The sequence below is a fragment of the Pagrus pagrus genome, assembly GCF_965226575.1.
Source record: "Pagrus pagrus genome assembly, chromosome: 18".
NCBI lineage: Eukaryota > Metazoa > Chordata > Actinopteri > Spariformes > Sparidae > Pagrus > Pagrus pagrus.
In genome coordinates, this window is record NC_140202.1 from 13,957,558 (window position 1) to 13,984,464 (window position 26,907).

General features: G+C 42.1%; 1 protein-coding gene across 1 annotated transcript in view; it reads left to right on the forward strand.

The window, feature by feature from the left end:
* Nucleotides 1-15,984, forward strand: part of rnf144aa (ring finger protein 144aa) — a 31,201-nt gene extending 15,217 nt beyond the window's left edge. The window contains exons 3-9 of the mRNA XM_084380870.1: nt 1,417-1,567; nt 3,598-3,702; nt 4,701-4,761; nt 6,221-6,437; nt 7,930-8,077; nt 8,862-8,951; nt 11,277-15,984. Of these exons, the coding sequence (XP_084236996.1) occupies nt 1,433-1,567; nt 3,598-3,702; nt 4,701-4,761; nt 6,221-6,437; nt 7,930-8,077; nt 8,862-8,951; nt 11,277-11,408 (888 nt within the window). The 5' untranslated portion in view covers nt 1,417-1,432 and the 3' untranslated portion in view covers nt 11,409-15,984. The remainder of the gene's footprint in view (nt 1-1,416; nt 1,568-3,597; nt 3,703-4,700; nt 4,762-6,220; nt 6,438-7,929; nt 8,078-8,861; nt 8,952-11,276) is intronic.
* The last annotated feature ends 10,923 nt before the right edge of the window (nt 15,985-26,907 follow it).

A 26,907-nucleotide genomic window follows, 5' to 3' on the forward strand; every position in this document is an offset into this window, starting at 1 on the left:
TTCCACATAAGATGATGTGCTCATGTTGCCTCGCTGAAGCCTCCTTCGAGACTCTTCCTCCTTCTCTCCTTGCACCACTGAGCAGCAACTTACTGAAGATGTCCTCACTGATAGCAGACCCAACGGTTTCCCACGTTATATGATGGACAGAGGAATAATGAGACATAAGGGCTGCGCAATTAATTGGAATACTATTGAAATTGCAATGTTAACTGCAGAGGCTGCAATTTTTTTTAAAGGGTAAAATGTGTGACAAAACGGCATTATATGGCCAATATGTGCAATATGTAAGAATGTTGCATAAAAGCAATGAGTTTGAGGCATATTTCATTCTTGACGCATCACCTTGCACCAACCCATCATCTGGTTTTACCTCATTACCACAACAGATTAGTTTTATTGCCCTAGCATGTTATCATCTGCCGTCACCCAGCACCCTAATGAAGTTGATCTATGGTGGGAGCAACAACCTGCCTGCGCTTTTCCTCCATCATTCAAAGATTAGATGTGTTTTTAAGAAGTGCGGTGTGAAGAGATGTGATATGAACACACTGTCTGTCTCTTCCCCTCCCCACTCCCCTCTCTGTGTGGCACATGCGGACGACGCACGAGTTCGCGATCATGCGGACTCTTGAACCCGTCTCCTCCCACCCGCCGTCCACTTCTTGCACTGTATGCGTGTGAACAGGCACATTGAGGAAGGCATGACCGGTGAGAGCAAACCGCAATCTCACCCTATCTCTACTCCTCTGCCGTCCCTCTCCCCCCCCCCACCTCCACCTCCAAAATCCTCCTTCAGCTGGTTGCTAAGCAGCACGGGGAGAGCTTGACAGTGTTGACGTTGTGTGCGCGGGACCACTTCCTGTAAACAGCCGAGTGGGTGCTCTTTGCTCTCAGCTGCAGAGGGAAGGAGAAAGCGAGACGAGACGGCCTAAAATAACCCTCCCCGACTCGCACAAAGGAGACGCGATGACGCGCATAGCAGAGAGAGAGGGTGAAAAAAGTGTTATTTCATCTGAAGTGAAAATTTCACAAGGAGCTGAGATGGCTGATAGCTATAGGAGTTTCAGGAGCTTTTGTAATGTATTTTCCCTTTTTTTTTTTTCGTTCTGCCAGAGAGCATGAGGTCTGGAATAAAAATGAATGCAGCTGACAAGGGCCATTTATGCACAGAGCTGGTGCATTTCTCCATACAACAGGCCTGCTTGTGTGTGTGTGGGTGTGTGTGTGCAGAATGCATTTTCAGTCATGCTGGTTCGGTCACAGCAACACAAACAAATCTGTATATTTTCACTTTAAAGATTTCCTTCATCATTTCTGTCATCAGCAGGATGTTTGAGCATTCAGGGCACTTTATTTCAGGATAGACACTTGGCTTCAGTAACCATAGCGACTCTTTATTCTTTTGTGTTTCAGCTCGGTGGCGGTGAAGATGACCACGGCACGGTACCGTCCCACCTGGGAGCTGGCCGTGGACCCCCTGGTCTCATGTAAGCTGTGCCTTGGAGAGTTCCCTCTGGAGCAGATGACCACCATCACACAGTGCCAATGTGTCTTCTGTACACTGGTGAGCAGGACATTGTACACACAGCAGCAAGTTTCCTGTCTGCAGAATGATGACTTGTGTAAAAGTTAATGATCCGTAAATCAAGTTTATAGAATATATTTTTTAAAAGATTTTTTTTAGATACACAGAATAAAAGTTTAGGTCCATTAACAAAACACTCCAAAGAGCTGTAGTAGTCAAATGTATGATCCTAATCAAAGTAAATGTTCTATTCAGATGGGTTTTAACTTAAATGTGCAATGTGTAGGAAATGGCCACCTGTCAAATTCATACTTCAAACAAATAGAGGGCAGCATATCATCAGGGTACAAGTCAATTTAATCGTTATTATACAATACAGGGATGCAAAACTAAATGGAAGTTCATAAACTCCTTCATACTAGACAAATTACAGATCATATATACAGTTATTCATGTACAAATATACACAAACACAACATGCATTTTTTTATTTGAATCGCATACAGCAGCAAAATGATGGTGATGGTAATATGGTCAGCATGTTCACATCAGAAGTTGGATCAGGGAAACACTTTCCATCCACATCCAGCACCAAGCATCAATGACGTAAACACAGTCTACATCTTCTTGTCCCGCTGTCGTCCTGTGCTGTGTCAGCCTGGAACGCGGTTGCCCATCCAGAGTAGGGTAGGGCAGGGTAACTACTAACTGCTGCTAATTATAGCTGCCATTAACTAGTTAGCAGTGCAGCTAGCAGTACAGAGAGGGAGCTTGAGCCACTGTGGTATTGGTGTTTACACTATCATCACAGGAGTTTTGGACCAGGACGGGCCGGGGCTATCTGGTTACCATGCTTACTCAGGTAGATATCTCTTTAATTCAATACATAGACATTATAAAGTCCAAACTGTTATTTCTTTAAATTCAGTTGATACTTTTGTTTTCAACTAAAATTATTACATATTGCACCTTTTTAATAATAAAGAGCCCCACAGGGTTTCCACTGTATCAAATTCGTAATAATGACCTGAAAATCTATTACAAATCTCACACCCTGTTTCCTCCTGTAAAACACGAGACCCGTGCGAAAATGCTGGGACGGAGGTGTAGTTACACCCATTGGCTGTGAGATCTGAACCAATCTAGTACAGAGATGAGGACACAATGCCCGAGAATGACCACTAAAAATAGAAGCTGCTTCCTTCAGCACAGTCGGGGTGGCGGCAGTAGTTACCAAGGCTTAGTTAGTACAGTTTATTCCACAGAGGGCAACCACAGTGTAAACACAAACACTGTCTGGTATCTCACTTAAGCTGCTGTAAGAACATAGAAGACAATTTAGTGAAATTAATTGAATAGAAGCTTATTAAATGCTGGTGCATGTCTGTCTTTTTAAGTGGAAAATGTCATGAATCCCAGACAATCTTTTTGATTTTTCAGCTTTGTAAAGGAACACTTGTTTCATCGACGTCAATAGTAGAAGTTAAACAAGCAACATTCATTGACTTCTCTCAAAGTTTAAATAACTGGCAAGTTAAGTTTAACATTCAATCTTCCAACTCCCGAGGGGAATATGTGGCTCTTCAGCTGTTAAATGCTCCATTTTCTTCATTCCATTTGGTGCTCGGCAGTCAGCATGCAGTGGGGTTTATTTTAGAATTAAATGAAAACAGCTTCATGCTGTTGCTGTAAATGGGGCTGATTGAGGTGGTGAGACTGAACCCAAAACAGTAGCGTTGTGGGCAGGAAACCCAAAAACAATGAGCTCAGAGACGCAAAAATGCCCCGTAGAGCCGAGGTGAACTGCAGAATCAGGAGATGGTTATCTGAGCCTTTGCTAGCATAACATGATGACTCAATACAGTTTTCTTAAGCTTTTTAACAAATGCTGTCACTCCTGTCTCTTTTTCTAATACCAAAAAGCAACGATAGCGATCAAGAGAGAATCATACTGTAGATCCGCTCTGTTTACCAACCTTTCTGATATGTGGTCTGTTTGTTTGTGTCTGACTGGATGTTGAACTGGATCAAGGTTATATTTGTCTATCTGTCTGTCTTTTTTCTCTCAGTGCCTGAAGCAGTATGTGGAACTCCTGATCAAAGAAGGCCTTGAAACTGCAATTAGCTGTCCAGACTCTGCCTGTCCCAAAAGAGGACACCTGCAGGAAAATGAGGTATTGATAAAAGGAAAAACTCCGATTTCTCCGACAAAGCTCAGACTGGTTGCCAATATCAGAACACCCCCTGCTGCCCCTCAGGTTAATGAACATTTACAGTAATGCCCAAATATCGAGACAACTTTGCATTGGTGCTTGCATAACCAACTACTGTATGAACATTTCATATCCAGCACGTGCAGCGCTGGCGCTGCATGTGCTGGAAATGAGCAAAAACCGTGACGTGTCAGCTCCACAGATCAATTTCTTCCATGTCATGAACCTCCTATCATGCTGCTCCTTTCCCTCCCACGTAACAAGCACGAGTTGGTAAAACTAACATGCGTGCAGTTAGTTTAACACCTCTGCGCCCCCTCAGGGCTCCGGCTTTACTCAAGATGACCACTGCGCTCCACCTGCCAACGTGTTTATTCCATTATAATGAGCTCACATATGCGCCTGCCTTCGTATCGGAGGTCAAAGCGAGGGCAAAACGCTGCTCATCCTCTGGGCAGTTTGGCTGATGGACTCACTCACTCACTCACGCGCTCACTTGGTATCGGAGGCCTGTAGGCGCAGCACGATTCAGCACACCACGGCCTTATGTTTCTAATCAATCAGAGTCACCGGCCCTTAATGGAACCCCAGCTTCTCCTGCCAGTCATCCTTGTCTGCTCTGACAGCAATGCCTTCACCTTGTAATTGACTGGTGCTTTACAAAGCCCGGTTGCTCATTTCATCGCCCAATAAATGAGTACATTTAACCTTGAGTGGGCCTGGGAATGCACCTTGAATACATCCTGGCAATTGGATTCTCCTTTTCTATCTGCATGAAAAGCCTTTTTGGTAAACGTCAAAGTGGCAAGTTCTGATCTTGTAGAAATTTGAATTTGACATCGTTCTGAAAATGATATTCGCACTCTGAATGTGTAAACGCTCCTCGCAGCTTCTGTCTATAAATATGCACAATGACCTGCTTATTTCCCTCCCACCTCTCCTCTCCTCTCTCCCTGTAGATCGAGTGCATGGTGGCCACGGAGATGATGCAGAGATACAAGAAGCTTCAGTTTGAAAGGGGTGAGTCAGTGCGGGAGCAGCCGCAGCACGTCAGTGTTCGTTCTCGGTGGGTGATGAGTGGGCAGTGACTGTGTGTCGCAGACACACGTGGACGCTCCTGTCCTCCAGGAACACTGTACAAAAGGATGACGACAGTCCTGTCTCACGAGTGTCACTGAGCTCTGACTGGACTCAATCATTCACCCCCTGTGGATGTTTTTGCTATTGAATTACACCACGGGGTCTCTGCGGAGAGCTAACAGAAAAGATCTGAGTGATGCTTGTTTGTTCTGTTCATTAAATCTTCAACACTGACGTGTGTCTTCAGGTTGCCTTGTCGGCTCTTAACAGCAGTGTTTCATTTTAACTTCCAACACCAAAAATTATGAATTCAATACCAGTCACAAACTGCAAACAATCACGCAGGCAAGGAATATTCTCGTGACAGGTACTCAGGCCTTACATTTGTCTGATTTGTACTGTAGTATTCTGACTCAGCCCTGTCAACCTCATCAAAGTGTAACACCAGCTTCCATCAAATATGCATGAAAGGGAAAGCCTCCCAGACTTTGTTTAAAGAGATTGTAATTGGATTGGTTTCGGCTCTAGACTCGTAAACCGTCTGAGTGAGTCTGGTGGAGGCAGGTCTCCTAGCAAGGCAAGATATTTCAGTTAAATCCTTTTTATCTCCTCTTCTGTGTGCATTCTGCGGTTTACACTGTTTGTAGAATAAATGTTAACCCACTGCTAAAAGGCTTGGATATCAGCGCTGGAAAGACAATGACAGGTCTGTGTTGCTCGGGTCCCCGCTGTCAATGTAGACATGCTAATCAGTAATATTAGAGTTCCCTCGCTACAAGCGATAGCTGTAACCAAGCAGTGCGATCGCTCTTTGATGGTACTCGCCCTGCAGGTTCTCCACCTACACAAAGGCACAGAACATTCGGATCTCACACAAATAAATACATGGAACACAATAAAACAAATACATATATAGAAGCACAGAGGGGGGTCCTGCAAATGAATAAAAAAACCCATCAGAAGTAGCTGTTGATGCTGCCTGGATAAGGGCAGTCAGCCGTCTCATCAATGTCCCAGTCCAGTCAGGCAGAACAGTTGCTGTAACCGTTCCATATTTCTCAGGCTGAGCCAAGAGTGCATGTGGAATGTGTGCTCCGAGTTCTTGGCAGAGAGGCAAGAGGAAGGAAGGAGAGGATACAAGGGCAAGTGCATCATGCTATGAACTTAGATCAGAACTGGCAAAAACGCACATAAAATGGTCTCTCAATCACCCGGAAGAAGTAATAGAAAATCACACCTTCAATAAGAGTTTTTGAGAAGTCATGCAAATTTGAATATAAATCTGAAACACTTAAAATTAAACAAAATCGATTTCTTTGATCGATTTCTGTCATTTTGGTTAACTAAGCCTCTAAAAGAGCTACTGTCCATGACACTGGCACTTCTTTTGATCCATCAGAGGTGCTGCTGGACCCATGCCGGACGTGGTGCCCTTCCTCGACCTGCCAGGCCGTGTGCCAACTAAAGGAGGCAGATTCTCCAGCGCTGCCCCAGCTGGTCCAGTGCGCCGTCTGTGCCCTCGAGTTCTGCTCGGCCTGCAAGGCCAACTGGCACCCCGGGCAGGCCTGCCAGGAAAATAACCTGCCCATTACCTCCTTCCTACCAGGAGAAAACAGGTACTGCCTTTTGTGCGTTCACACCTTTACGATTGAAAGTTGCGGTGCATTTGTTCTCTCAATTTCTCTCTCATCTGTTATTTATTTGATCAGATGTTATGATTCATACATGTTTTTTGATTGTTTGTTTTTTGATGTTATGATGTGGATATATTGTGTTGCAGAGATATCGACTGAAGTTAGCATGCCAACAAGCTAGCCTTGTCCCGTCCCAGGCCAAAGCTCCTGTGCTAGCGGCGTAAACACCAATACTCCTCCGGTGCTCCGAGCTCCTGGTCTGGCTCACTAGATGCACGGCTAAACAAGCTAAATAGCTAATGGCGGCTACAGTTAGCAGCCCTATATGTTTTAAGTATGATTTTGAAAGGTGGCCAGTTCCTACACATTGCACCTTTTTTTTTAAAAGTCTTGTACGACAGAAATACCCAGCCCAGTAAAAAACTGTCTGCACTTTATGGATGTTTCACCTCTTCAAGCTTCAAAAAGATACTTTATTTTATCCGTTTTGACATCAGCTGCAGGAGAAATCCCTGGAAACTGAATTAATTTCTTAGAACCCGTGTAGCAACCCACGTCATGTTCACCTGACTTGAGTTCAGAATCACAAGTTGTCAATATACTGCAGCATTCGTTCAGTGCCTCCATATATCCTGACAGCCGGTCTGGCTGGCTGTTTCGCTGCCACCGCTCAGTTGAGCGTGAGCCAGGGCCCGAGCACAAAGTAATAGGCGGGTATAAAACAAATCTGCTGAAACTAAACTGCACTAAAGAAGGCCGGGATGGGCCCATTATTCATTTTAAGGATACGGGATCTGTCTGCGAGGGTAGAGGAGGGCCGCCCGGAGACATGTGCAGCTGACCCGTTTTCTCTGAGATATCCTCTTACTCTGGAAACGTCATTAGCTCCGCAGAGCCTTCCTCTATCTGCACAGGTTAGGGACCAAGCACAGAGGCCAGAGTGGAGGGCGGGAGAGAGGATTAACAGGTCAACTCTTAGTCATAAGAAGAGCCTCTGTGTCTGACCCACACTTGTTCACTGTAAGGATGTCTGTGAAAGCTAGATTCTGAGTCTTTTACACACCAATTGTTCCATTATTACTTTGAGGAGGATGACAGGAGGAACTCTGAGCCCCCTTGAATGGGCTTGTTTGCTGTCATTGGACAATACCCAGAGGGACAGCTACCTGCTCACCTCCACATTTCAGGAGTCAGCACTTTACTGAAACAGGAGAAATGGATTCAGACGAACTGACACCGACGGGAGGGAAGAATGAGAGCGTGGGAGGGAGTTCAATGCCATTTAGTGGCGGTTGGTTTTTTAGAAGAGAAGCTCTCGGCTGTCTCATACAACCCTGTTGCAGCAACGATTGTAAATATTGATCGCTGCATTAAGGCAATCTCATCCCTGGCACGTCTTGCGGGGTTAATATTGAGTGATTTTTAATTTTACATGACGTTTGGAATGAAGCTCGTGTGTCTCTCTCCTTCCCAGCTCCTTCTATAAGAACGAAGAGGACGACGCACCAATCAAGCGCTGTCCTAAATGTAAAGTTTACATCGAGAGGGACGAGGGCTGCGCACAGATGATGTGCAAGAACTGCAAACACGCCTTCTGCTGGTACTGTCTGGAGTCCCTGGATGTGAGTCGAGTCTTCATAATTTGTTTATTTTATGATATTCAAGACCAAGAATTAAGAGTGGCCAAGATCTTTGTGCCTCGTCTTTACCCACTTAGTTATTATATCCACTTACTGATGGTTATTTATCATCTCACTGTGTGAAAGTGCCAACAGTCATCCCTGCAATATTGTTGCAATATCAATATTGAGGTATTTGGTCAAGTAATATTGTGATACTTGATTTTGTCGACCAGTCCTGGCACACAAAGAGGAATAACTGACTGGTACAAAGGTAATTCCAACAGCGTCAGAGGTGTTTCGGATGTTTTCAGTTTAAAATTGAAAGTCAAATCAAATTGTGGATTTGGAGAATCGTGACACACCTCATCTTATTTAATCCTACATAAATTGCAATGTCATTTTGAGGTCTTATTGCCCAGCGTTAGCAAGAATATGCTTTTTTTCCCCCCAAGCTCAAAACATTTCTACTGTTTAATATTGTAATACTGTGTTTGCATACTGATAATCCTGACTGTGGTCATCATTTGTCTTCCTGTGACAGCAGTAGCTTTCATTATCAGGAAATTGTAGCTTAACCTTGGTCCTGATAAGAAAGGAATAAGATGTGTTCGTCTTGGGGTTTCTCTCCATGAGACGCGGCGTCTTATGTAATCTTAATTGCGCGAGGACAGACGAGCGTCTCACGCAGGTCATTTAAAAATCCATTTTCTCAGAACAGCTTTTGTGTCTTTCAGACTGCTAATGGTCAATCTTTATCTATACTGTGTTTGTGTGTGTGTGACAGGATGACTTTCTCCTGATCCACTATGACAAAGGACCCTGTCGAAACAAACTGGGCCACTCCAGGGCGTCTGTTATCTGGCACAGAACACAGGTGAGAAGCCCATCTTCCTCTCCCCTCTCCCCCCTCTCTTCAACCACCCTGCAGCATGTGGACATACACGTGCTCCCTGCCTCTTTCTCTCTTTCTGCCTCACACACTCGCACTCAGCGGCAGGCTTGTATTATCTTGACAGCACAATAGGCAAAGGACAGCTTGATCTGCGTGAAGCGACAAGTGTCTGGTGGTCAGTGTCCTGCTGTTTCCAAGTAAGCCTATTATGTACACCTTTCAGTTTGAGTGGGAAAAACAGGTTTACATAACAAAGGTCCTTCTTCACCATAGGTAACCACGTGAAATGATGGATTACATACAAAGGGTTGGCTATTACATGTGATTTCCCACATGTGAATGGCGGATTACACATGACGGATTAGTTATGACATTAAATATCCTACATGTGACAACGTGTCTAAAGTCTACGATAGAGTCCGACTGTCGTTTGGTTCCCGAATTTCTCTCCAGTATCTTGGCCAAATCATCTGTTCACGGGGTGCTACGTCTCTTTTGTCTAACATACTTGTTATTTTGTCAACATTAGCATGCACACTGGCATCTGTTGCCCAGTGGGGCAGGCTGAGTCATATGATTACAGTTGAGCTGATGGAAGCCAGCTATAGCTTCACTGCTCTGTGTGTCTTTGTGTCTCTCTTGCTCTCCTCATTTCACCCCCCCATCGCTCCGTCTAGCCTAAAAAGCCTCTCCTCATAAATACAAGATGCACCGGGGCTAACCTATCCTGCAAAAAACATCATCTCTCCCCGCCCGTATCTGGCGACATGGGGGGCTATGTTTCCACAAGATTCATACCATTAGCTACAAGGAAGGTCATGTCTTAAACATGTAAGCATCGCTGTGGTAGGTTAATCAGAGCCGCTGTTTCTACAGCGCAGCATGTATGCCAGCTGTAAGACAGATAATAATGTCTTCCTAATAACAGATAGAAACCTGTTTGCTGGTGATATCCCCAAAAGATGTATTTTCCCCTAAAAATGTGAGGAAAAGCGTTGTGCTATTATAAGTCACTGTTGCATGTGACTTTATGTTATGTATTCCATTTTGTGGCTCTGAACCTGCTGGTGTCTGGCTCCCCCATGTGGTGAACACGCTGACTTGCCAGGATTGTAACAGGAAGGAAGTGAAAATCAAATGACAACATCAACTTTTCATCTTCTGTTTTACCTCAAAAGAGCGCTGAAGGGACGAAACTGTATGCTAACCCAGACGTGAGCACCACTGTGGTTCCCTGTACAAAAAGCCAATAGGATCATTCGATCGGATTTTGGATTATTAACGTTTTTTAGTTCAGAAATATAGTTAATAGATTTTTAAAATTGAATTAAATTACAACTGTAATGGTGTATAATGTGCTGGAAAAAAAGAGCCAGTAAGTCTTTTTACAAACCAGTCAATCTGTCAGTTGATTTAACAATTATGTCAAATGGGACTTGAGAGATTTCCAGCAACACTTTCACTGCATAACACAAATACTGTAGATGTCACATTCAAACAGCAAACAATAACAAACACTATACTTGTAGAAATGTGTAAAACTCTGCCAAGATCTGATTTGGGAGCTGCCAACATCTTGTACATCATCCTCTCAGACATGACTGCCATAGCTGAGTTTAATGCCCCTGTCGGTTTATTTGCCTTGATTGCATTGAATCCAGAAAGTCTAAATGTATTCCCTTCTTTATATTTCACAGTGTGCTGTAGTTTCTGTGATTTGTAATAGCTTATTCAAATTGTCGTCGATCTTCTCCATTGCATTAGATTATGTGGGTTTGTCCATCACTTACCCTGATTTTGTGTACACCTGCAAATACAAAGAAGCACCTGTCCGTGCATCATGAATGAGTATAGGGAGAAGAGAAAACCGAGCTGTGATTTGTTTATTTGTATGGAAAATATTCCTTAAATTGCTAATCTGCTGCTTTCTGAAGCAACTGTACTGGAAAGGGTTTGTTGTTTTGAGTCAGTGTGTGCCATCTGCAGGCCAACGTGCGGTATTGCAGTTGATTGGGAGGATTTAAGGCATGCAGTTGTGAAACGACTCTACGGAATGTCAAATTTTCATTAACGCAAAACAACATCACCAAAAAACCCAACTCCAGATGGATGAAAGATGAAAAAAATTTAATAAAATAGGTAAAGTTGACTTATACTGAAATATGATCAAAACAAATACATAATAACTCAATAAACAGTACTAAGGTTAATCAAAACATGATTAAATCCAACCCTCACATGTTCTATATGTATAAGACTGCTGGATTTATATTAACCTGTCTATTTCCTCTTGATGTCTCCCTGCAGGTGGTGGGGATCTTCGCCGGCTTCGGCCTGCTCCTGCTCGTTGCCTCCCCCTTCCTCCTCCTGGCCACTCCCATCGTCCTCTGCTGCAAGTGCAAGTGCAGCAAAGGCGACGACGACCCATTGCCAACCTAAACACGCCGTCGGAGACCGGAGCGGAGAGCCGCTCCGAGGATGGGCCATCTTTTTTTCCTTTTCACCCCTTTATACGTTCTCTTCCTCCCACCAGCTTTGAGCGCTTTCATATTTTTTGGGCTGAAACGTGCACCAGCCCCCGGCCGCTTCGGGATCCATCGCTCTGCATGAGAGAGGCATGGTAGGAAAGCGACCCTACACCTTGGCCTGAAGAGAGGTGCAGGGTTTAAAGGGCAGAGGAGGTCAGACTTGACTATGGACCGCTGTGTCCGCGTGTGTGAGACGTTGGTGGTTTGGGAACGTGGAGGAAGTCTGGGCCGCGTCAAGCGGTCCTCAGTCGTGGGTTAACCGTGGTGTGGTATTGAGGCGGGTCGTTACAAACAAAGGAAAGATTCAAAGTGAAGAAATGCTTTTCTCTTGTATGGACAGTATCATGCAGGAGCCACCTTTTAAGAAAGAACTTCAACTTTATCGCTCTGTTTTGTCGGTTTGTCGTACGCAACTAAAGCTTTTTTTCCGCCCCACCACCACACTCGATGTAGCTCTACAGATTCAGTCCGTAGCATTAGAGTCGCACCACGCATGTTTGGTGTTCACTCGATTTGCACACAGAGCGTGATTCCTGCGTCACGCTCCCGACTGAGGTAGAGACGGGAGGCTGTCGTCACTCTCAACATGTACAGCACGTCCTCTTGATGATGTCAATGTTTTATAACCTGTTGCTTTTAATAGAACTGTGCTCAGAGTAGTGTCTATGTGTTGTACTTTTGAGTGTTTTCCAAACTGTAAGGTACACTTATTATAGGGGATTGCCACTCAAATTAACAAAAAGTACACCTATTTTCTAGTTTTGATCGACCTTTAGCTTCTGTTTTATACCCAAATTGGGCTTTTTTTTTGCTTTTTGTTCCACTTCTGTTGCCATCTCTCTATTTCATTCTCGTTGACGTTGGAGTCATCTCTGTTAGAGAGGGAGAGGCTGTGTTTCAGGACAGATTTTTACTATCTGAGATCCCGAAACGTCCCAATTTGAGTGGCGCTCCCCTTTAAGTTCAGCAGTAATGTAAAGTCTATCAGAAGACTTTGTATCCACATGTTGTGGAACCATTTTATTACTACAGTAAAAGCGATGTCACTCCTGTAATTTCTCAGTCCCCAGGTGGTGGTGTAGCCAAATAGAAATGAATAGCCTTAAATTGAGAATAGCCAAAATCAGGCATTTCCCCCCTGTGCATTAAAAAGAGTTAAAAGTTGAATCCAAATAATCCCAGGGAAAGCATGTTCAACAGCGTCAGTCAGTGAAGCCCTTTATATATTCAGATGATTCTATGATGTCATCCATATGCCACACTGTTAATAGCCATACTGTAAAGAAAAAAAGAAAACTGTCCTAAACTGATGTTTTGTGCGACCTGGGGCCTGTATTTCCTAAGCCTCTCGGAGCAGGAGAGCTGATCGACGTCCACCCGACCGTCACAAACGATCCGAAGCTCAACTCGGATCAGATCTCCCCCTCTTTCGAGACTTAACAAATACCCGCTGGTCCGAATTGCAAACTTGCATACGTTAGTGGTCCGAGTGTCGATGTTTTGTTCTGTTGGCAGGTCAGACCTCCAGCAACAAGCAGCTATTCCTCGCAGGGACGTCAGAAAAAAAGCCTACAGCGCAAATATAAAAGAATGTCACAATTTTTTGGGGCACATAATTACGAAGCTGCTCTCTACTATATCACTTTATCTATGCAAGTTTGTACATTACCGTTCTTAAAAAGGCTATCGATTGGTCATAATCAATTGTGTGTCATGGTTAGGTTCATATGGTGAAAGTTGCCGAATGTCAGCATACATGAGCATATCATGGTTTGGTAACACTTTGGATTAGTGAACACATGGTGCTTAATAGCATGCATATAAGTAGTCATTCATTCGTCTTCATTAGTCACTATAGAGCACTTACTGATGCCTTATTCTGCATGACTTATTAACCTACACACCTTCTACTTTCACTTTAAAATTGGGAATATAGAGTCAAGGAGAATTGAAGTTAGAGCAGTGCTGACCAAAGTTGAGGTTAAATTTGTTAAAAAAAAAATTTATTTTATATTTCTATTTATTTTATTGAGGTAAAAAAAATGTGTAATGTGTAAAATTGGAGGACTTACCCTTTAACAATACAATAGGTGATTTAGAGCTATTTGGACGGTTTTAATACTTAGTTTAATTAACATTGTTTCGTGTTGTGTAACATAAGAATAGACAGTAACTATTAAGTTTTATTAATGAACTATTCTTGTGTTTTCATCACCTTGTAATTCATGATATGTACAACAGCTTCCTTACTGTCTATCAATGAGCAGTAATAAAGTTAGTTAACTATTATTTAATAGTATTTGTAGTATACCGTCACAGAGAATAAAGCATTAATAAGTGCTTTATAATCCCAAATAAAGAGCCAGTATGCCATGAATAGGCATGCTAATAAGCAACTAGTGAATGGTTGATATGTGTCCTTATCTAAGGTGTTACCCATGGTTTTTATTTAATCAGGGAATTATTCAGAAACTATACATTTCCTTCTCTGTTATGTCTTTTAGTTCTAAAGCTTTAAAGTTTAAACTGAATTTGGCCATTTTTCTTCAGTTTGTCTTAATTTTTGGAGGGAATGTCATTTTTTTTAATAACTAGTTAAGTTAGTAAAGCAAAAATGTGAAACCATTTTGTTATAAACAAATAGTTTGTTATGACAAACAGTATGTTTATCTGTGTTGGTCTGTCGAATCAGTTTTGGGTTACCATTCATAGCCATTCTAATTTTTTTAAAGAACTCATTTACTACTGCTTACTTTCTCTCCCTTCTGGTGAAAGTTCCAGTGTCCATGTAGCATTTCATGACAGGTGTGGCTACAGCTACCAATAAAAAAAAAAAGGTGATCAACAACAGTAGCTAATTGAAGCTAAACAGTAGCTTATCATTTGCAACTCACTCCTTTAGCTCTGATATTCAGTACGAGAAACCTTATTATTAGTAGCCTTAAATTTAGAGTACCTAACCTGTAGCCTGCGTTGCTTTCACTGACCTCATCTACCGTATGAGCATGGTGATTTGATATCAAAGCCAGTCCATTTTCTATATTTGAGGGTTTGGTGCTTTTCCCCAAAAATGGTTAAATTCCACAAGCTTTCGTTGTTTTTATGACAATCGTGCCAAGCAGATTTTCCTGGAAGGGATAAGGAAACAGAGCTGTCTACTGTATGTGACCATGTATTTGTAACGTATTAACAGTTTTTACAGGGTGGAAAAAATATTTCAATGCTTCTTTATGTATACGCTGCACTGTATATGGGTTTCATTGTTTTACTTCTTGATATGATCCGTGACGTGTGTGTGGTATGGTGCCTGCTGTGTTTAATGGAGGAGTTCAGTGTCAACTCGATAGAAATGTCAACGCATACTGTATGAGAGATTGAAACTTTAAGGGGGTTTCACGAGTTAATTGCATCAGGACTCTGATAACTTAATTTCAAATAGTGCAAAATATTCATTTCAACACAAAACGTCAGTTATCGAAGTCTTGAGCTGGTACAAACGGACTTAAGTCGGACAAATTCACGGCCATTTCCATTTTTTTCCTTTCTTTTTCTAAACTTACGTTGGCTGGCACCACTGAACAGGAAGATACTGTATTATGCAACAAACATTTAAAGGGCCAAACCGCAGACATTACAATCACTGCAGTGACACATTGCGTATATAGCCACTTCAGCAGATGAAACATCAGCACAGGTGTTGGAGCAGGACAGTTTCGAAGGGCTTGCTTCTGAGATTTGGCCCTCAAACGGGAAGCAAGGCAAAGTTTCTTTTACAAAAAGGCTCGAGATCTACTTTGCAACTATTCTAAGATCAAGTTTGGTTACAAGCAGCGATTTATATTTTATAACCTGTTGTGTCAAGAGATGAAGCTGCATGATTTTTCTCTGACTTCTACATGTTAAATATTACAATATTGTAGCCTCTAAAGATCTTTGGAATGGTAGCGTTGTCACTCTATCACCCAGCTGTCTCGTTTTTATTATTTTTGTTTTTGGGTTTGTTTGTTTTTTCCTCCCTTTTTTTAAGAAAATGTTTTGATGTTCATTCAGCCATATGATATCCAACGTTGTCGAGCCGTCCTCAGTTCAGCAGGTCGGCTCTGTGCGTCTGTTACTTCTTTTGTTGATTTTCTTTTTTATATATAACGCCTGTGTTACATCATAGTCTGTATTTGCATTATATGTTTTAAGAGCGGGATTCTTCAGGCCTGATCGGTCAATTAAATTTCAATCAATCACCTCAGTAAGTGGATTATTGACAGAGGAAATGTCGTCTGTACGCAGGACTTCTGTATGTAGAGATAGTTAATACCGTCTCTAGTTTAGGCAGTTGTTGAAAGTTAATTGACCTGGGTGATACAAAGATATAAGCATTGTAAAATGGCATATTCGAATCAGTTCTGTACAACTTAAACTCGGCATCTCGGTATATCTACAGTTCCACTAACACTGTGACACCAGGTATTAAAGGTTGTTGTTTTTTGTGATTCTGCTCTCTTCATTCATTCACTCACGCCAGTGTACCGAAATAATTGAATTTTGCATCTCAGACATACAGTGAAGGAATGCCACGCAGTAAATTTACTCAGGTATTGTATTTAAGTACAATTTTGAGGTACTTTACTTGAGTATTTCCATTTATACTTCCACGCCACTACAATGCAGAGGCAAATATTGTGCTTTTTACTCACATTTATTTCATAACTTTAGTTACTAGTTACTTTTCAGATGGCATAAATTAATGTATTTAATTGGCAGTCAGATTTTAAAAAAAAAAGTAAAATAAAGAAACCAAAGAAAACATATACCGTTTATCGGGAAACATGCTGAATATTGGATTTGATAATCGTCCAGGCAGGTAATCGGTTGACCCGTAGTTTACAATATCTACATATACGTGAAAATATATGTATTTTTTACTTTTACTTTTGATAAATAGGTAAATTGTTTTCCAGAAAATTACTTCAATACTTTAAATAGTTACAATAATAATGAGGTAATAGGTAATATACAGGTACATACAAACTCAGGAATATGTTTGTTTTTTTTCCCCCATAACTGAATAAACCATCTCTTCTCAGTGGAAAATAAGGTCCCAGAACACTGTCTGAAGCTAGAAAGTTGCCTTTGTTTATTTAGTTTGTTTAGGCATAAACAAATCTTCTGATTAAAAGTAATATTTTAACACGATATCTTTACTTTTACTCCGGTATGACTGTTGGGTAATTTTAAAACACTGCAAACATACCATGAAGTAGTCTTACGGCCCTTTTGGCTGTGAAATGGCTCCCTCTGGTGTTCAAAGTGTGGAGTTCTCCTTTTCCTCTAACGGAGACCTTTAGCACAAAAAGACATGCATGAATCATTAATCATCAGTTAAACAAGAGATAAGAATTTCTATATTTATATATTGGTCTAATACATTTAATGAATATTAGAAAGAAACTGCAAGAAAGTTATCTATCCTTTATGCTGCAAAGATGACAAAAAGTGTTAATTCTTACCATTTAATGGACATAATCCCGAAAAAACAATGACAAAGTGTTGAAGTCGCAGTCACAGTGGTGTGTGATATGCTATCATTTTTAAATTGCTCTCACCTTCCTACATGGGCGGCCTAATAGCTTGAGTCATACAATAACTTTATTTAATGTTGTCTTTTGAAGGGGGCGTTCATCATTTTCTTCTCTAAACAATTAACTATTATAAAAAATACTCTTTCTAGTCTTTGTTCTGCTTGCATCAAGCATCTTTCCTTCATATTCACGGCAGCTCTGTTCAATTGCAGCTCTGTCTGTACATCAGACATGTGTCAGCCTTTTGTTAAGGTCTGCCAAAGAACAGGTTGTTCTCTCCCTCTCTCTGCCTTTGTGTCTATTTCCTGCCAGATGCTGGATTGGGAGCATTAACAAGACAACCCTGAAAATGAAAGTGCAAACGCTCGGTGATACATCATCCCTCACCAGCTGTTCTCTGTTTGGAAGTCTCTCCACCAATCACTGGGCAGGACCACAGGAAGTTGCCATCTGTGGGCATCATGGTGACAGAGTTTGTGGATGGGCGTTGAAGCTGATGTGTTATCTGGAGCAAATGAAGTATGATACAGGCAGAGAGAGGAGGAGGAGGTGGTGGTAGGGGGTGGTGGAGAGATGGACAGAGAGACGGGGAGGAGTGTATCACCTGGAGGACAAAAGGCTGAACCTCAGAGAAACAGGAAACAGAGAGCCAAGCTCCACCGCTGAGCGGGAGGGGTGGATGAAAAGAGAAGAGACAAGGCCTTTGCACCTGCTCTGTATAGAACACAAGGTTCTGCTATCACACGTGTGCTGGCTGCAGGCCGATCAGGCTGCTCTGCTCTGGCTTTACCTTCCAACACCTTGCTGCCAAGTCCTCCTCCTGCTCCACAGCATCCTCGCCTCTGCTGCTCCGCACCTACAAACCAACCGACAAACTCTTAACCTTTCCGCCTTCATAGTACAGCATCAATGCATGACAGTATAGAAGATCTTATTACGGCCAGAATGCATGTTAAAGCAAAATTAGATTTTTTTGTGCATTTCCTACCCGAGTAATCCTCTCACAACTAGAGTTGCAACAGTATGCGATTTTTATGGTGCAATTCCTGTACCTGAGACCGTCATGGTTTCATAGTATTTACAATTATTATTATTGTTATTATCAGTTACAAACCCCCTTACAACCACACATATATTATCATAACCTTTCTTAACAGCCTACTTTTTTTCTTCTTTAATGTATTTAGTTACAATGACCCTTAAAGGAACATTAAGTCTGCAACAATTTGTCAGACATAATGTAGGTGCTCACTACAGATGAAACTCATTACATCATTGCAATGTTATGTGTTGAAAACTTGTATCTTGAAGTAAACATGTATGTAACGCTGTGATCCTACCCTTTTACTGACGTTACATAGTGCAGAAACAAGTGATAGGGGAGCGGAGTGGCTGAGACAGAGACACCAGTCGCCCTATTACAAGACACTGTACCAAGCTGTTATTTTTAGGTAAAAAAGTTTTATAATGTTGCTTTCAACAAATGAAAACAGCGTTTTTGGGGGTTAAACAAACACTTAAATGTGTAAATTCACAAAATATTATGCCCTGTCAAAAAAATAAAATTTATGCAAACTAAATATACCAACAATGCTTGTTTTAAAGCACTAATATGGTAGATAAGCAAATGTTAAAGGTATGAGAACTGCCAAGTTTCCTATCAGGGTATAGGTAATGATAGACTAAGCTTTTGCCTTGTTATCTGCCATGTGTTGTCTTAGACTGTGGCTGGCTAAATGCTTCTGCTTCATCATAGTTAACAAAGCTTGTATGGTCTGTGATGATCCTTCCATGACCAGAAATCAGTCGTGAAAGACTTCTTACTACCCACAGGAATTCAGAATTCCCATGAGCACTATGGTATAGCAGAAGGTCATTAAGTAGTTACGTTGTAAGTAATATTATGATTGACTTGAGGTTTATGGTAAATCTGCTTGCCAGAAGAGGGAACTAGAGTGCTGAAAAACAGCGCAGCCTGTTTGTCAATAATGATACACACTCTTACTTCTGATGCATCAAATACTGAGGTGAAATGTTGTCAGCGCACTCGGGCTAAAATGCCGGTCAGAGCCTTTTGTAGTCTGAGGCCACTTTGTGAAGGCTGCCACAACATTTCAAAGCAGCTAGGGTCAAACAGATCACGGATTACTTCTGTACGTGTCACTGAGGGCAAGAAACAGTCTCCAGTGCAGTATGAAGCAATATATACTGTTTTCTGTTCCGCTGAGCATTGATGCCAATTCTACAGGGTCTTTCCTCAGTCCTAACATGTCACGCTGACGGGCAGCAATACGACCTGCAGAGGAGAGAATCGAGTAAACACACTTTGACATGAAGAGCTGAGAGTCCTCTGCTAGCTCTCCATGGGGGTTAAGGGTTAATAATAGGCATGTACATTCGCTCATACTCGTACACAGGACTCTAATTGTGGCCAGGGGCCATTGTACATCAACCGGTGACTGACATAAGATGACAGCGTCCCGCCCCTCATCTATTTTATCCCAGCATGTAGTTGTGCCGCTCATTGTCCCTTAAGCCTGTGACACCTATTAGCTCTCATTAGCTTCCTGTGGTTCAGCGAGACAAGGCACTGACCTGTCACATCAACCACAAAAGGATGTACAGTTTTTGTTGATGTTGCTCTAACAACCAGTTGCTGGCAAATGGTTGTCAGCACTGACACAGAAAACACCAATGGATTGTATCAATATGTAATAGCAAGATTTCATCTAATTAAAGGAATAGTTTGAGATTTTGGAAAGTGCATTTATTTTCTTGCAGAGAGTTAGATGAGAGAGAGTTGATTCGCATTGTGCAAATCCGTAGACGTATTCATTATTTTGTCATTTTCAGCTGTGGCTGTAATCTTTAAAGATATGTAGTATTAAGGTGCAACCTATCTCATGTTTCTGCTGTGCTGATTTATGTACTGTGTTGCTTTGCTAGCATCTTTGATATCGACGCAACAGCAACATCTCAGACTAACTGCTTATTTGGGGTCAACTCAAGCTGTCCTTGGTCTGTGACACAACCTAATTTTAATGTTTTTTTTTTTTTAATTAATGTATTTTTTTGGCCATGGCTTTATTGATAGGACAGCGTTGAGAGGTGACATTACACGAGATGAGAGAGGGGGGATGACATGCAGCATAGGGCCACAGGTTGGACTCAAACCCTGGGCCGCTGCAGCGAGGACAAAGCTTCTGTACATAGGATGCCTGCCCTAAAAACTGAGCTACTGGGGCACCCAAAGAAATTACAATTAAATTGTATGTAAGCTAATGCTCGATGCAGGGGTTTTTCCACCAGAAAGTTATTGTAAAAAAGCATTGAGATTCAGTCTATGCCACATGTCTGTGGCAGTTAGGTTAGGTTAGCTTAGCAAAACCTAGAATCGCGAGAAAGCAGCTAGCCTGGCTCTGTTAAAAAGTAAATTAAAAAAATAATCCGCCAAACAGCAATATTAGTAACCACATTGTGACTCATTTGTTAAATTCGTAAATCGTGGTTACTCCCTATTTGCTTTGTGTAGCTGTTCATAGGTGGGCAATTCTTACATATTGCACCTTTAATATTTTCTTTTTTTTTTTAAATTAAAACAAATCATCTTCTTACTAAACTGTGTTTTATAATTTGCACTTTTTAAACTCATGCAGGTCTAATCCAGTAAATCAAAATAAAACTGTCTCTCTGTGTTGATTTATATGAGGCTCTTGCATGAGAACCTGACTGTGTCAGTGACTAGCTGAGCTGCATACCCTCCATCTACCCTCCCCTCTCTCTCTTCATGTGTCATCACACACCTCCTCTGCCTTCCTCCCTTTACAGTCAGTTTTGATTGATTTACCCTCTTTCTACACTGTGCACCTTAATAAAAGTCATCTACCTCATCCCACTTCTTCCTCTACAAACCCTCCTGTTGTCCTGCTCCACTTGCCTCCCGTCTCACTCCCCTCTCTCCCTCCTTTCCCTTGATTTTATCTGGGAGAAGTTTGCCTGGGGTCATTCACCTGAGCCTCCTCACCTGGCCGCTGACAGGCCTGTTGGGACGGCAGGCCTGGCTGGTGAGGATAACGGTTGTCGAGGGCCGTGGGGAAAGTAACAAACTCTGTTTTCTGTCATGGTGACATACCTGAGAATAGCGAAGACCTTAGGGATTTAGATAGAGCGTGTAGTCAAATACAAACGGGTTTGAGTTGATTACGGTATTGCCAGGTGTAAAGTGAACTGTTGGGAAATCACTCCGTGTTTTAGAGTTCTATTTACATTTGTTTCAGCAAGAAACTTTTTCTTTTTGTACGGCTCACAAATCGATTTTTTAAAATACCTGAGGCTACAGAGGGAAAAAAATGTGCTTTCGTCTGTGGATTTAACATGAAGTTTGAAAAATGGAGCTGGATCAATTTCCAGCCCACCGCTCTTTATGTAATGTCAGTCGTGTCTTTTAGTCACTGGCAGTTGATGTGAGTTTGATTAGTGAAACTGGAACCATCAGCTACCAGAGATGACGTACTGTACTGGGCCCCTGCTGCACCTACCACTACCACAGCTTCCAGCCATGCACCTGTTCCCTCAGCCTGCTCTATCTCTCACTCTCATTTTCTCACTCTCTCTCTCACACACACACACACACGTGTCTGCGCCTGTGGTTTCAACTTGGCTTTTTCTCATTAAAGACTCAGTGAAATTTGACAGCTTTTGACAGCGGAGGTTTCCACATAGATCCTGCCATAGTGACAGATATCCGACAGCTTGATGATAACTGCTGCCTTATGGCAGAAACACAGGTGTCCCTCATGGCTGATGACAATAGGCAGCTCTGAGTGATGGACGGGTTTGATGAAAAGTTACAGAGCTGGAACAAGTGTGCATGCTGGGACAAAAACAAGAAAGGGATTGTGAACTTGTGAGGCCTCTGTGAAACCGACTCCTCAGTATGAGTCGAGTTATAAGAGCTTTAGTGGTTTTTGGGAAACTGTTTTATCCATGTTTGCTCTTCTACCAGAGTCCTTCGACAAAACCGTGCTCCTCGTCTGTCTGAAACGCTCTTTTTTTTAGCTCCTGTCTCTTTAAGTCTTCTCTTTCCGAATACCAACTCTCCTCTGATTGGTCAGCTCACACATGCCTGAGACAGCACCGCTAACAACAACAGAGCATGTGCGCTAAATCAATTCGTGTTTTAAATTTCATTCAATGCCAAACTAGCGGCTATGAATAATTTACGCAAATGTCTGACTCTATGACGTACAGTAGTGTGTTGTCAGGAAGTCACGGAACTAAAGGCGAGACTACGGACGAGGCATTTCAGGGTCTTTGTTTTCTGTGGGAGAGATGAGCTCCTGTTGGTGCGGACCTTGGCCTTTTTACCTTTCAAGACCTTTAACCTGCACAAGAACATGAAGGATAGGAAAAAAAACAAAAAGCATAATAGGACTCCTTTAAAAAAAACCTCAAACTACTCCTTTAATGAGCCTTCCCAACCTCAACAATTCCTCCACACCCCTCAATATTTTTACCCCTTGCCCCCCGCCTCTCTCCTCCTTCACCTCTTCCTCCACCCTCTGCCTGAAAACCAGCTCCTTAGCACTCCTTTTAATATTGCTTGAGTGTGCAGTCTTTTTAACGCGCTCTGGCGTTCACTCCTCTCGCGTGCCCTCTGTCAACAGTAAACTTTCTGAAAAGCGAGCTTAACAGGCCGTGAAAGGGCGGCACAGATGGCTACATCCTAGGTGGTAATTATCAACCACTTCCTCCCAACACACACAAAAAAAGGAAACAAGCGAAGGTGTTGCCGTCAGGTCAACTGATGCCGCTGACACGTTCGTAGGCTCTCTGGCAGTGAGCTCAAACCGACGTACAGGAGAGGGCCTTCTGGAGCCCAGACAGCACGTTGACAGTGTCACAGGTCAAGTACAGCCATAAGAGGATGATTTTTGGCTTCAGTGCACATCAGCCAGACGGAGATCTATATTAAAACACAATTCTGGTTGGCATGAAAATAACAGTTTTTCTAACACACTATACTGCAGGTGCTGCTTTAGCTCAGTGTCCCATCTCGTTAAACTGAAGATCTTGAGAAGTATTTTAATTGCATTCTAATAGGTAGCTCTGATGTTGTGTAATGTACAGTAGACAGGCAATAAAAGCCAATTAGTCTGAAAGTGGTTCAGTCGGCACGAGGTGTTGGTAATGGCTGAGTTTATGCACACTCAACAAGCAAGAGGCTGTTTTTTGAAGAGCTTAACCATTTATTTTGCTGTAGATCTATTAAAATTGAAGGTGACAGCTAATTTGAATCCTCTTTAATTTGGGGGAAATTTAATACACTACAAGGTGATAGGCGAGGCTCCCCCTACCTCCGTACAAGCCGCCCGCCGCATGCAAAAATATGTAAATGCTGCCCGTATTAGAATCTTTGTCTGGTTGTCATTCTCACATGGGGCACATCAAAGCCATATGACCTGATTTTGCACCTGCTGTTTAATTAAATTTACAAGACAGACACAGTCTCCACTCCCGGTGATATACAAATCTGGCTTTATTACCCCGGCACTGTAATTTACAAGGCAATTTACTGCTGGGCGGTAATGGTGCCTGCCAAAGTGCTCCCTCTGAAAAGATACACAAACATGCACAACAACAACTTATCCCATTTCCCTTCCTGAAGATGGGACCAAGAATGCCAAGACCGCTCTATAAAATGTAACCACAGGACTGGTGATGGTGTAGAGGCCCACAAGGCATCTACTGTATGTTCGCAGTACTTGCCTCAATCTTCCACTTACTGGAACATTCAATACCAAATAAACATGAACGGATTTAAAAAGAAAAAAACAATTTTTCATAGAAAGCGACCATTGCTTACAGTGAAGACCCTCCAGAAGCAAAAGTTATTAATTTTTGGTGTCAAGACTCTGGCCTCGTCACTCCCTACAAGCATGCACCAAGCTCAGGGTTTGGGGAGTCAAGTAATAAACTCTTTACTTTCTTTTTCCCTGGGGAAGCAGACATAAACAAAATGGAGATTAGCATATTGCAATAGCTTGCTGTAGTTATACGCTGCACTGAGAAATATGTAGATGTAAGGAGCAGATATTACTTCAAATCATACTTACATGTAGTACTCAATTATTTTAAAAGTAACTAAGTAGATTACATGGCGTATTGCATACTTAGGTACGAGTAAAATTACAGACTTGAAAAAATAATCAAATATACTCAAAAAAGGTACCCCAAAAATGACTTAAGTACAGTAATTTGAGTAGTTGTAATTAGTTACTTCTACCCCTGCTTCTCATCTTGCCAACTAATGCATGTAGGTGTATATGTGGCTGATTTTTGATTGCATTAAGTCACAGACATCAGAATGGTGTGGATGGATCGGGTATCCAAAGCTGTTTGACCACGACTTTTATTAATTCTGGTGCCTTCAAAGCCTACAGGTGGATTCTGGAATAGGAGCATGGCTTAAGAAATGCTACATATAGTAAGCTATAGTATTAGCTATAATAAGCACAGCAGAGCACAAAAGCAGCTGCAGCAGCCGCTGCAAGAGCAAGTGCAAGTGAGCACTGCAGCAGCGACACACAGCTGAGGAAAAGAGTGAGTGGAGCATAGACAGCTCACATATCACAGAGTGCATTGGGTATTTACATTTGAACACAACATCAGAGTTAGCAGTAAAACAGCAGCTCAGCAGTTTATATCAAATTGTGATGTGAAGACTAGTAACTTTATGGGATACACAAAAAGACACATTTCAGTTGCCTTGTGTACATTGACAATTAAGTACAACTTAAATAGTAAAACAGGTTGTCATGTAAACCTAAAGCTTTGAGCTAAAAACAAAAAATAGCTGTTCTTGTTATTATAGGAGACTGGATTCTTTATGTTATATTATCCAAAGTTACCACCTTTAGTACAAAATGGTTCATGTATGAGCTCATTTGGCTTGCTGTCATAACAATGCTGTACTTAAGGTGGTGTGCTCTTATTGATGATTCATCACTATTTTCTCAGGTCCCTAACATTGTATTTATTCTGCATTGCAGTTACCTGATGCATCAATCTATTTTGCCTACTGTATTTATTCATGTTCGTTTTAAAAGGTGCATTTAATACGAAATTTAGTTTAAAACATTCAAACATTAGCTAAAATTATCAAAAGAATGTGAAGAAATATCAGTTTTGACGTTATGTCTTGGATTGTGTTGCAGAGATATTTGCTGACGTTAGCATGCTAACAAGCTAGCCCCAGCCAGTCCTTGTCTCATAAAATGACTCCACGCTCCCAGTCTGCATCGCTAGCTGCCAGCTAACTGAGCTAGCTAGCTAACGGCATCTACAGTTAGCAGTTATTTTGGTGATATGCTGCCCCCTTTTTGCTTGCAGTATGTATTTGAAAGAATTCTTACATAATGCACCTTTAAGGCCGCATGTGTAGAAGTTGAACATTTCAAACTTCAAGTGACTCCAAGTTGCAGAGTTGAAAAAAATTATAAATGCAGATACCAAATTATTTATTTTGCTAATAGAATTTGACCGTGCTTTTGCTTTTTAGATAAAAATCTGTACAATGGAGATTATTTGACCGAGGTGACATTCTGTCTTATGCATGTGTGTATAATAGTGAATCTTCAGTTTGTCCTTCTAGGTCCTGGGTCTATCAGATTAAAGGATAACTACCGTTTTTTACAACCTGGACCTTATTTCTGGCAAAATATATGGTCTTTACTCACCCAGATAACACCCAGGTGTCATTCGGCGTCGTTCGGACGAAATTAGATCCAGTGTAGCGCTGATATATCCATATAATGGGAGAGACGGGGCAGCGACACACAGCCTCTATATAACGCATTATCTGCCACGAAACTAGTTCATTTCATCAATATTTTGTTATGAAATGCTAGCGCTATTAGCCTCTGAGTCCAGGCTCGTCTGTTGTCAACATCCGGGGTCTGTAGGCTGAGCTACTACCTCTGACCTGGAAGATGTCGTCTCTGAGCTGCGCGCGCACCCGCGACAGCGCGGCTTGTTTACCTGTAGCTGCTACTGCTAGTTTGACCCCGGATGTTGATAACGGACGAGCCCGGACTCAGAGGGGAATAGCGCTAGCATTTCATAACAAAATATTGATGAAATTAACTAGTTTCGTGGCAGATAATGCGTTATATAGAGGCTGTGTGTCGCTGCCCCGTCTCTACCATTATATGGATATATCGCCGCTACACTGGATCTAATTTCGTCCAAACGACGCCGAATGACACCAAAGTTATCTGGGTGAGTAAATGATCATATATTTTGCCAGAAATAAGGTCCAGGTTGTAAAAAACGGTAGTTATCCTTTAAGGGGTTTGAAATGCTGCAGGTTTGATTGTCGAGGTGTGCATGCATATACAGTATGTGTGTGTGTGCAGATTTGCAGTTGCATGTGAATCGGAGACATGCCCCTGGTTGCAGTAGAGTGTGCATCTCAGGCAATCCATAATAGATGATGAAATTTGGCAAGCCGTCCAGCCTTATGGTCCTTTCCTCCTCCTGCAGCTGCTTGTTTTCCCAGAACTCATCTGTGCTGCTGACCAAGAGTTGTGTGCGTATGTGTGCGTATCTGAGAGACAGAGAGAGAGAGAAAGAGAGAGAGAGAGAGAGTCGGCGTCCGTATGTCACTGTCTTTGCCCACAAGCACTCCACGAGCATCTTTCCATTCCTCAATATGTCAGACTTGAATATGAAAACGGGCAACTTTTTCATCACTCAACCACCATGTGCACATATGGCCACAAAGCTGATGGTGAATGTCAAAGTTGAGTGGAAAGGCCAAGGAGCAGTGACAGA